Source organism: Bos mutus, chromosome 12 (genome assembly GCF_027580195.1).
Source record: "Bos mutus isolate GX-2022 chromosome 12, NWIPB_WYAK_1.1, whole genome shotgun sequence".
Classification (NCBI taxonomy): Eukaryota; Metazoa; Chordata; class Mammalia; order Artiodactyla; family Bovidae; genus Bos; species Bos mutus.
The window spans coordinates 50,257,010-50,269,861 of NC_091628.1; the positions used below are offsets into that span (position 1 = coordinate 50,257,010).

General features: G+C 37.1%; 1 protein-coding gene across 4 annotated transcripts in view; it reads right to left on the bottom strand.

The window, feature by feature from the left end:
• Nucleotides 1–12,852, bottom strand: part of TBC1D4 (TBC1 domain family member 4) — a 210,246-nt gene that overhangs the window by 10,131 nt on the left and 187,263 nt on the right. For all 4 annotated transcript variants that reach the window (XM_070380585.1, XM_070380586.1, XM_070380587.1 and 1 more), the window contains 4 exons: nucleotides 12,299–12,457; nucleotides 9,290–9,534; nucleotides 3,513–3,672; nucleotides 708–877 (listed from right to left, as the gene is read on the bottom strand). In XM_070380585.1, the coding sequence (XP_070236686.1) occupies nucleotides 708–877; nucleotides 3,513–3,672; nucleotides 9,290–9,534; nucleotides 12,299–12,457 (734 nt within the window). The remainder of the gene's footprint in view (nucleotides 1–707; nucleotides 878–3,512; nucleotides 3,673–9,289; nucleotides 9,535–12,298; nucleotides 12,458–12,852) is intronic.

Consider the following 12,852-nt stretch of genomic DNA (forward strand, 5'->3'; position numbering starts at 1 on the left):
TTTAAGCCTCACAAAACCTCTTGGGTCAGAACTGTCCCATTTTGCAGGGGAGAACATTAGAGTGATGTGTACAAGACAGACAACTAATAAAAGATCTGGAAGCTGATGGGGAATCCAAGACTGTCTGATTCCAGTCTTCATTCCTGTCATGTGTACTCCTCATATATTTTAAAACAGAATTGGTGGTTCAGACGGCAAAGGATCCGCCTGCCAATGAAGGAGACTCAGGTTCGATCCCTGTGTGGGGAAGATCCCCTGGAGAAGGGAATGGCAACTCACTCCAATACTCTTACCTGGGAAACCCCACGGATAGAGAAGCCTAGTAGGCTGCAGTCCATGGAGTCATAAAGAGTCGGACACAACTAAGTGACCAATACACACAACGATATTACAAAGCTAAGCGCGTCTCAGCTTATTCATTTATCAGGTCTTCCTAACTCTCTTAGTTCTATCTTCAGTCTTATCACCGATCTAAATTGAAAAACTCATGAATTATCACAGGCAAGGACTGAACACCTTGCCTGGGCACAGCCACACAATGTCACAAGGAGAAATTACACAATAGTTTCATTTCTAGATAAAATGTATCTGATCAAATTTAAAAATGGTCAAGCAAAACACAGGTTTATGCTAAAACATTTAATAATATAATTAGTAGAGAAACTGCTATATAATCTTATACCTTATTATTACCATTTAAATCATACCTGGGTGATTATTTTTTCCATTTCAGATGAATTCATATCGGGGAGAGTGATTTTAAGGAATTCAACAATATTTTCAAAGTTTTCACATTCCATTATGAGTGTCTCTTGGTTGCTCAACAGGCTTAGGGCAACCTTAAATATAACTTCAGTTCCCTGAAGAAAAATAATATCTGAAAAAAAAAAAGATATATAATTTTCATGATCAAAATTATGCCTCTACTATTGTAAAACGTGACCTCTGTGTGTTAATGGGGTTTTTTGCATGGTTTGTGTGTGTGTGTGTGTGTGTGTGTGTGTGTGTATGGTGGTTGTTTTAATTACTGCAACAGAACCACAGAATATTTTGCAAAATAAAACTGGTCAAAATAACCTAGATTTGAAATAAATAATAATATGACCAAAACAAATAAACAGTTGTTTAACTATTCTTTTTACTTATTTAGGAACCTCAGATAAGGTCAGGGTAAAAAGAAAAAGATAAATTATATATTTGTTTGTCCACATATTTATAATTTTTAGTGCAGCAGCAGCAGTTGCAAATTTAATGGAGACTTATATTTAGATTTTCTTCATGAGGAGAATACAAAAACAAATCAACATAATCAATAGCTTAGGATTAAACTCTCATTACCATAATAAAAAACTACAAGAACCAGTTAATATGTAATGAAACCTGTACTAGAGAAAAAACTTTAAGGAAAAAAAAAACTTTAAAAGAAAAATCAAAATCAGGGTATAACCTAAATCAGAAGAGAAAAAGAAAGGCTACCCTAACTCTGAAAGTGAAAGTGAAGGTGCTCTGTCCTGTCCAACTCTTTGCGATCCCACGGACCGTAGCCTACCAGGCTCCTCTGTCCTTGGGATTTTCCCAGGCAAGAGTACTGGAGTGGGTTGCCACGACCTTCTCCAGGGGATCTGCCTAACCCAGGGATCAAACCCGGGTCTCCTGCATTGCAGGCAAACGCTTTACGTTTGAGCCACCAGAGTTTCACCCTGACTCTGAACTTTGCTCCAAACAAATGTAAACCAATAGTTTTGAAAAGTACTAAATACTTTTGTATGAGCATTCCTCTTAATCCATGCCATTCTGTAGTCAGTAATAAACAAGAGGGGGTTGTTAAAAATGAGGGAACCATAAAACAATCACTTCAAACATGGTCATTCTTCTTGCTCACACATCTTTCCCTTTGCTGACAGTTTCTGTTCTTCACTCAATTCTAAGAATGGTGTGGCTATTGTAGAGCTGACAGCATCATTCATATTCTCTTAGCAAAAAACAGATGACTGGGGAAATATGTTTCCTGAATTCAGATATCAAGCTTCCTAGGGTAAGTCAGAGAGAGATACCCTAAATATCATTTTAGATTTGATAAGCTATTTCCTGATAAGAAAATATATAAATGAAAGGATTTATAGAAGACCTATAAATAGAAACCCAAGCTCCAAAGAAAACTTCCCTGGAGAAAAAGCAATCGTGTATGCTCAATATAAAAATGGATATTTGGTAAATATTTGATTCTGGGCATCCTTGTTTTACTCTTTTGCTGCACTTTGCCTACAAATTGTAACAGCACTAATGCAGTGTCTAATTTTTAAAACCACAGCCCCTAGTAAGAAGGACACAGTACACTGTAATCTGGTGTTATATATACATATTACATGTATTAATATATCTTTGGGCTTCCCTGGTGGCTCAGATGGTAAAGAATCTGGCCACAATTTAGGAGACCTGGGTTCAATCCTTGAGTTGGGAAAATCCCCTGGAGGAGGATATATCTTCAAATTTGAAGTTTCTCCAAATAACATTTTTTCCCTATAACTGATGTATTCTCTTTATTCTATTTTAGTTCATGTTTTTCAATCCTGGTAATGACCTACAATCAGGCCAATACTTCCAATTTGACCAAAAGCTCAAATTTAGCAAAAGCACAGATATAAATACTGTCTGTTTGCACTACAGGTGCCAGATAGATGAGTGGAACATAAAAACTGGAAGCCTCTTCTGAGGTCATCAAGCTCTTAACATTAGAATAAACCTCTGCTAAAGAGTCGTTTTTTAAAAAGATGGTTTGCTTTTTAAATAACAGATTTAGACAAAGCTAACTAAAGAGGTATGATAGATGTAAAAGCCTCATAAGATAACATAAGCTGTGTCACACTCTCTTTTTGCTACACTGTGGAGCAAAACAGCATCTCAACAACTTGCCCTGGGTCCAACCAGCTGTGCACCCAGTGTTAGAGATGGGCATCACCTCTGTACTGGCATGACAGGAGGGCACTTAAAGCAATAAAACAGGAATTCCAATTACCTTGTTAACAATAAAAAGTCACATTAACAAGTGCCATTAAAAACAACATTGAAAGAGGTGCTTCCATTAACCCAGTCAGAGAACATGTTGTTTCTCTGTGTTTTGAATCCAGGTTGAAGAGGACAATGGGGAAGGAAAAACAAAAGAGATAGGAAAGATGTGTATAAAAATATGAAAAAATTATACAGTATAAATCCTTAGTTCATATTTTTTAAAAATTATACTGTGACTTTTTTAGGTATAAATGAAAATAAGAATTCCATTATAGTTTACTCAAATATAGGAGCTCAGCACTTCTTTCCCTTTGCGTTTCAATTTAAGACTAATATGGTTTCAAATTACTCTCAGAATGGAGCCAGGCATATTTATTAAATTCCATTAGCAATTTGTGATTCTGTGACACGATGCTAGATAAAACAATTGAAGCACCTTATGGCTAGAAGTATACCCCTTGGAATAGATAACACTGTTCCAATTGATCATTGGTGTCTCTTACCAAAGACTCTGGCTACAAATCCTAATGGAAATTGAGAGGCAAACAACGTGAGGAACCACGGGGCAGCATAAAGACTGGGGCTGATTTCATTTTCTTCAAGATGATTGTAGAGATCTCTATGATAATCATGAAGGAGCCTGGACAGCTGGTACATTTGAATCTAAAGTTAATTTGGAGAAGAAAAATAACATGTTATGCATTTATCTGAGTGCACATAAAACAAATACTGTTTAATGTCATTACTCTAATATTTAAGAACTAATTCATGTATATTAGAGAAACAAAAGCAATATTGTTTTATTATTATGTTAAAGTTGACAGATCCAAGTTCATTTAACTGAGATCATACAGCAAGTCACTGTAAGTCCATCTATGACTAGACAGCACATTTCTCTATCACGTGTGTTTTGGTATAGCCATGTATACATGGAAATGGTAATTATTCTTCCTGTAGGAAGGTATGGCTTTTGGAATTTAGTCAGAACCGTCCTGGCTCAGGACTCTCATGGAAGGGCCATTCTAATTTCAGACCAGTTCCAGAAAAGCTTCCATCCAAAAGAATCGACCACATCTGGTTCAAAAGCAAGACCCTGTCTGTCTTTGCTGGGGCCAGCATTGGATTTACGACAGAACCCACCAGGCAATCTGCGCGCTAGGACACTGTCAGGCTTAGAAGGTGAAGGAGCCAGAAACCTGAACTGTGATTTCTAATATCTAAGATATTCCAGCAGCATATTTTCTCTTGACAAAGGAGATTCAAGCAAAAAGTACAGTCCGAATGTTTATAGAAAGAAATTATTTCATTTAGCTACTGAGCTGATTACTCATATTTAAAAAAATATTATAAAGACAGCTTATAGTAACTTTTAAAGTCTTACATGTGGGTAGTTAAAAGTAAAGCAGTAGCAAATAATAAACAAATCCATGATTTGTGATTTAATTTAAATTTTTATCTACACAGTAACAGATTGAGTCATGAGTCCTTGATCAGTTATATCAGCTTAACTTCTTGGTGTGAAATACATTCAACATTTTCCTAAATCTAGCAGAACTTCTTTCTCTAGATAGCATCAAAATATCATTCTTAAGTAGTATAAAAATAGCTAAAAATAACCAACTATATTATGAATTCAACTGTTTTTCAGAGCACAAAAGTAAAAAATCAAAGTACTTTATATAAATATAGCAAATGTTTGATCTCTATGTGTGGAAACTAAGGATCCACACAAGCTGTAAAAGGAAAGAATTAAAGAGCCACTGGAAGTCATAAATATAAAATAAGAAGTTTAGCAGCAGTCAAGCAAAGAGGTTTTAAAAAATGAGATTATAATCTCATTAAGTCATGTTGAAAAAACATCATATATTTATTTCCATTAGGCCACTTACAGTTTAGAAACTAGACATACTGGGCTCTAAGTATTGCTGTTGTTGGTAGTACAAAAATCAAAGACATCTAATTAGCAGAATAAAAAGAAAGCCTGTCATCAAAAACATTCTGTCCTTATTCGTCCACTGTCTTAACACAGAAGCAATATATATATATATATATATATATTTTTTTTTTTTTTTGGTAGAACCTTATTTTTTCCCTACTTTCTAAACTGGGGGTTAAGAACATTTCTTCCATCAAGGTATATTTACATTAAATTTCTTTTGACAAATAAAATATAACTCAGTCTTCCTTCCAAGGAAACTTTCATAACAAGATGCCATTTGCTAATAATACATAATTTTTCAATTCTACCTTAGAGATAACATGAAAATCTTCCAATGGAAGAGACAGAACTGGAGGAAGGGAGATGCAGAGAGTGGGGGAGAAAAAGCAGAGACCAAAGACTTCAAATAAAAAGATGCTTTACACTTAACATAGAAAACAGCAGACACAAATATGATGGGCTGTCCATAGTTAAAAGAGCCCTGAACCTCCTATTTTACAGATAAAATGAGTGCCTGCTGGAGAGAAGGAAAGATATATGCATTTGAATGCAGAGTTTCAAAGAATAGCAAGGAGAGATAAGAAAGACTTCCTCAGTGATAAACGCAAAGAAATAGAAGAAAACAATACAATGGGAAAGACCAGAGATCTCAAGAAAATTAGAGATACCAAGGGAACACTTCATGCAAAGATGGGCTCAATAAAGGACAGAAATGGTATGACAGAAGCAGAAGACATTAAGAAGAGGTGACAAGAATACACAGAAGAAATATACAAAAAAGATCTTCATGACCCAGATAATCACAATGGTGTGATCACTCACCTAGAGCCAGACATCCTGGAATGAGAGGTCAAGTGGGCCTTAGGAAGCAACACTATGAACAAAGTTAGTGGAGGTGATGGAATTCCAGTTGAGCTCTTTCAAATCCTAAAAGATGATACTGTGAAAGTGCTGCCCTTAATATGCCAGCAAATTTGGAAAATGCAGCAGTGGCCACAGGACTGGAAAAGGTCAGTTTTCATTCCAATCCCAAAGAAAGGCAATGCCAAAGAATGCTCAAACTACCACACAATTGCACTTATCTCACATGCGAGCAAAATAATTCTCAAAATTCTCCATGCCAGGCTTCAACAGTATGTGAACCATGAACTTCCAGATGTTCAAGCTGGATTTAGAAAAGGCAGGAACCAGAGATCAAACTGCCAACATCCGCTGGATCACTGAAAAAACTAGAGTTCCAGAAAAACCTCTCCTTCTGCTTTATTGACTATGCCAAAGCCTTTGACTGTGTGGATCACAACAAACTGGAAAATTCTTCAAGAGATGGGACTACCAGACCACCTGACCTGCCTCCTGAGAAATCTGTATGCAGGTCAAGAAGCAACAGTTAGAACTGGACATTGAACAACGGACTGGTTCCAAATCAGGAAAGGAGTACATCCAGGCTGTATATTGTCACTCTGCTTATTTAACTTATATGCAGAGTACATCATGAGAAATGCTGGACTGAATGAAGCACAAGCTGGAATCAAGACTGCCGGGAGAAATATCAATAACCTCAGATATGCAGATGACACCAATCTTATGGCAGAAAGTGAAGAACTAAAGAGCCTCTTTATGAAAGTGAAAGAGAGTGAAAAAGTTGGCTTAAAACTCAACATTCAGAAAACTAAGATCATGGTATCTGGTCCCATCATTTCATGGAAAATAGATGGGGAAACAATGGAAACAGTGAGAGACTTTATTTGGGGGGACTCTAAAATCACTGCAGATGGTGATTGCAGCCATGAAATTAAAAGACGCTTGCTCCTTGGAAGAAAAGTTATGACCAACCTAGACAGCATATTAAAAAGCAGAGACATTCCTTTGCCAACAAAGGTCCGTCTAGTCAAAGCTTTGGTTTTTCCAGTAGTCATGTATGGACGTGAGAGTTGGACTATAAAGAAAGCTGAGCACTGAAGAATTGATGCTTTTGAACTGTGGTGTTGGAGAACATTCTTGAGAGTCCCTTGGACTGCAAGGAGATCCAACCAGTCCATCATAAAGGAAATTAGTCCTGAATATTCATTGGAAGGATTGGTGCTGAAGCTGAAACTCCAAAACCTTGGCCACCTGAATGTGAAGAACTGACTCATTGGAAAAGACCCTGATGCTGGGAATGATTGAAGGCAGGAAGAAAAGGGGACAACAGAGGATGAGATGGTTGGATAGTATCACCGACTCAGTGGACATGAGTTTGAGTAAGCTCCGGGAGTTGGTGATGGACAGGGAAGCCTGGCGTACTGCAGTCCATGGGGTTGCAAAGAGTCAGACATGACTGAGTGACTGAACTGAACTGAACTGCAGTGCCCAAGCTCACACCATGCAGGTAATCAGAAATCCTATCAAGTGATCCTAAGCCTGTTGCCACTTCCAGTTCTGAATATCATGTTGATTGAAAAAGAAACACTTTCTGTTCTAGAAAGTAGAAAAGTGTTGCATCTCACTTTACAGATCAAAAGGCTCTATTTTCCAGTTAAGATTCCCCGTCTCATGGCCTCTAAGAACACTGTCCCCACAGATTCTTAAACATCTTCATTTTCATAACTATGGACAGGAAATATTTCTTGGTAATTGTGGGTCATATTAAATCAACATATAAATCCAGTGTATATGAATTTTTATAATGCCAAATTGATGAGGAATTTCTTCAAATTGGAAAAAGGTTGCATTTTTAAAGTGATATCTGTATCTACCCTTTTAATTTATGAATCAAGACCATGTGACTCCTTTCTTTGAAATTTTAATGGCAGATTCCAAACTGTTACTTCTGAAAATACAAGGGTACCAAATGCTTCCTATACAATATGGCACAATAAACTGTTAAGAAATAAAGTAAAAAATAAAACCTTCCATAGTTATTACTATTTCACTTGCAGAATGTTTATAGACCTACGAATAGTCATCAACTAGGAATCAACTGTCAGATGATAAAGAATCCACCTGCAATGTGGGAAACCTGGGTTCGATCCCTGGGTTGGGAAGGTCCCCTGGAAAAGGGAAAGGCTACCAACTCCAGTATCCTGGCCTGGAGAATTCCATGGACTGTGTAAGTCCATGGGGTCGCAGAGTTGGACACAACTGAGAGACATTCACTTTCATGAATCACTGTATTTGATTTCTCTACCCTGAAATCAGGATTTCTGTACACCCTTCATAAGAACTCACAGCTGAAACCCAACATTGAGAGCAAAGCTTTATCTCCCCACCAAAAATTCCATCTTGAAGAAGTATTAATAATAAAAAATGGAGCACTCCCTCTCCACTCATCCTCTCAAGAAAACGCCACTTACCGTAACATTCATAGAGTGAAAATAAAGTATCATTTTGCCCAAGGATTGGTAAGATTGAAATACTACATGCAAATACTGATCACTGGGAATCAGTACAAAGTATATTTAAAAGTATATTTTTGTAATTATAAAAATATTTTATATTTTAAAATATTTTAGTTCTTATCTAAAGCATAATATTATGACGAACTCGGCATCATGTCTACCTCATTTCACGGGAGGAGAACCCTGACACATTTTTCTCTTTAAAGCCTTCCCTTATATTTTTATGTCTGAAAGCTTTAAATTGCAAGGTAGTGGTTGTTTAAGATATCGTATCTACAGTGAAAATTTGAACTTTTTGTTAGAAAACAGCATGTTAAGGAAAGTGAAGTTTAAACTAGAGAGGAGAAATGTATAAACAGAAAGTTTGAAATATAATAATGGCAGTGAATACACTACTTAACTGAAAAATCTTAATGTTCTTCTTCAGAACATAAGAAAAGCAGACTGAAAAAGCGCCACCGACACTGAACACGTTTTCCTCTATAAAGGCCTGTCTACTATTAAGATAAGGCGGGGTGGGGGGGAAGATAGAAAGTTTGAGAAGAAACACAATATAGATATTTGCCAATGATGCACTCAAAGTAAAAGAATAAGGCATTATAATTTTAGATTTTAAATAAAATATCTATGATTCTTTTCAACTGATAAGATGAGGGAAAGTGAGCAAAGATGATACTTTCTCCAGGCAACTGGTAGACTTAAGAAATAGGGACTTGAGGACACACTCGAATGGCTTATTTATCTGCTTCAGAAACTATGGAAAAGTTACTCTGCATATGGGTGTCATACACTTACCGGTTTAGCAAAATCGCAAATCCCACAGTAAAACCATGAACTAAAACATGCCTCTGCATTTATCCAAGTTCCAAGACAATGGGCCCAAATTTCTTTAAATTTTCACTATAAATCAGAAGAGGGCTCCGCTAAGATTTTTACCCGTTTCTTGTGAAGACCCACCACTCACCTGCAGCGACATCATGTCAGGTCGGTACTGCTTGCGGAAGCCCAGGTCATACATGAGGAATTTCAGCATTTCAAAGGCTTGCTCTTCACTCATATGTAGAAGCAAGACTCCAGCCACAAAGCTGATCCCCTGACAGTAACCCACTTCTTTGTCCAGTAATGAGTAGGCTTTCAAGAGATTAAAGAGCGACAGCTGCCCTGCCCCAAGCTGTGCTGAAAAGTAAGGATGAGTAGGAAATGTTCTCCCTGCAGAAGAAAAAAGAAAAATATTTTTGAGATACCCTGATGCTTTGGAGTCCACAGTGAAACTGCAATTCAGCAATTTCAAGGAATAAATCAACGCTCTTTTCCAATACTGAATACCGCCTGGAGTACCTACCCCTCTAATTGAGTCTTTCTCCCTCTAGAGAGTCCCAAGTCCTACCTGCCAGACCATCACCCCATCTCCATGTATGTGATAGAGGAGCAAATAACTGATGCTAATAAGCACTTATTTTTAGGGGGAAAAAAAGTTCATAAACAAATCAAAGACATATTCAGAAAAGATCTCAGGGAATAGAATATAAAACTTATTCTGATTGTAAATCAAGGCTAATTCTAAGTTCACATAGAAACCACCCACTAACTGAAACCAAACCAGTCAATCCTAAAGGAAATCAATCCTGAATATTCACTGGAAGGACTGAAGCTGAAGCTCCAGTACTTTAGCCAGCTGATGCAAAGAGCTGACTCATTGGAAAAGACCCTGATGCTGGGAAAGATTGAAGACAAAAGGAGAAGGGGAAGACGGAGGATGAGATGATTTGATAGCATCCCCGACTTAATGGACGTGAATTTGAGCAAACTCCGGGAGATACTGGAAGACAGAGGAGTCTGGTGTGCCACGGGGTCACAAAAAATAGACCACAACTTAGCAACTGAACAACTGAAATCAGAATTCTACAGGTGGTATCATATAATTTAAGAAGAAATCTTAGTAGTCCATAGCAGATTCCTTTCTGCTTTTCTTACATTATGACAGAACAGGGACTTTTTGGGGTTGTTTTCTTTTATAGTCAGTCTATCATTCAGGAAATACCCCAGTTTTTGTTTGTTTGTTTGTTTTTTTCAAGTATTCTTGGCTTCCTGTTTCTTAAACTACCTCCATCCATGAGTCGGACACGACTGAGTGACTGAACTGAACTGAATTGATCTATGAGCCATGCAGACCTCTTTTATTTTCAGTATAATCCAAGAAGGTCAAGGATAATGAAGGGCCAAGCTGATTAAAAATAAATTCCCCTCTAAAATTCACTTCTGTGTACAAAAATACCATAGAGACACTTCAGCAAGCAAGTTAGTCCTGGATCACTAAAAAGTTGGTACTAAACACTGAAATAAACCCATCTTCACCCTAAAGCTGTATACAGTGGTTTGGGACTTTCCTTGCGTCATGAAAATGAAGGGAGTGTTAGCTTCCTTGTGCAATGATTACTCATGAGGGTTAGAACTTATAAGAAGGCCAGATTTTTTAATGTTTTCCACCAGATTTGCTTAAAAGTGATTCGCCCACACACACACCCAGGAACTGATAAGATTATTTCTGCAGAGCAAATAAAGGGAAAGATATGAGAAATTAACAAGAACGTGCTGAGGAAACACAGATGACTATGAGCAAAGTCAAATAAGCAATTTTTAAAATTATCATTTTACTTTTTCACTTAAAATGCTTGCTACAGAAAACTATAAATATACTGTCCATTCAAGACATAATTCTGGTTCCATTTTTTTCTGACCAGGCTTTTTTTTCCCCCTGTAATGTGATCTCATCATCTCCTTATCTTTTAGGGTATCTTGACTAGCTCTAAATTCGACATCCCAATTTCTAGACTCATTATCCATTTCCGGTCACAGAACCACACATCTGCGGGGATTCACAGTGATTGACTGGCTCATTGTCCTCATTTAAGAGAGAGGATTGAAACTCAGAAGCAAAGTAATTTCCCTAAAACTACTGTTCAGTGGTAGCATCAGGACAAAAACCGAAGTTTTCAGTTTCTCAGTAAAATTCTCCTTTTCAATTCTACTGGGCTCAAAAAATATTAACTTAATTGGCCTTTTCCCAACAGAAGTTGTTTGTCATCCAAAGGAGCAGAGGTCAGTGTTGCCCTGTGATTTTTATACAGCCTGAAATGAAGTGACCTCTCAATGTAAAGCAATCCCTTGTTTTCCCATATGGGCTGAAATAACATATCTGGCCACCTTAAATAAATCAACTTTTAGGGATATATATAAGATAATTCAAATGTCATTGTCAATTTAATTCAGTAAGTTACATATTTTTAAATAACAATATAACATTAATTTAGAGAAAAATTAGAGACAACATTATTTTTTAAATTATTACACCATTTTGCTTTCCATAAGTTATTTGAAACTCAGCTTTTAAAAGGGTGACTTTATAATGCTGCCATAAATGCTGGAAATTCACATAGCAGTAGGACAGTTAATTCTTATTTCATCCTCCAAAGATGTATTCATGATTTTCCACAACCTAACCACATACTGTATTGCTTTTTAAAGGCTTATTCAAAAGCTTGTTTTCAGCAATATGTCCAGAATATTTAGTAGACCTTGTTAAATTTTCTGGTGCCCCTTTAAACCTGCTCTAGCCTATTTCAAGACCAGTGCTGACTAAAATAATAATTGTCTATCCCCCAAAAAAGTCAGTTGTTCAAAAAACAAGAACTGAGAGCACCCAAGAACATGACCTTTATAACGATTCAAATACAAGATGACTCTTTTCAGAGTACAAGTCTGAGGATAAAGACTTCACTCCACATGCAGGCATTAAGGGTATTTTCAACCAGACATAAGGCTGATATGCCCACAGGAAAGAACAAAGTCAGCAACTCTGCAGACCAACAGATCATCTTTATCAACACCAAAAACCAATTAAAAAAAAAAAAAAAACTCAACAAAAGGACCTATTGTTTACTTTCGTAAATTAGAATCAATACAGCAGACATACCTAAATCCACGAGGATAGCATGCTGCTGAGCCGTGAGCTGTTTTAAAAGCTCTTTATAGGATATGTCGGGAGGTTGTTGTTTATTAGGCAATCTGTGTCTCAGACGATATTGCAAAGCTAGGAACTGCCAGATTTCTCCTCGTCGACTTTTGGGAACACCTGCAATCAAAGAGATAAGAAAGCAAGGCCTTGAAGACTGGAATGATGTTGCTAAATCACAACTGATTAACTATAATGCAGCCATACTACCACATACACACAGCCATACATACACGTGTCCTGTGTGCCAGGCTACAACCACACAGTGTGCAAGCATATTTTGCCAAGTTTAATCCTCTAGCTGCTGCCTTACAAAAGAAAACCCTCAAATAATGAGGAAATAATGGCAATATTAACAAGAATACCAGCCACTACTGATTGAGAACCTAATACAACATGTATTGAGGAGGTGTAGCTTTTGAGCCTGAGAAGGCAATGGCACCCCACTCCAGTACTCTTGCCTGGAAAATCCCATGGATGGAGGAGCCTGGAAGGCTGCAGTCCATGGGGTCGCT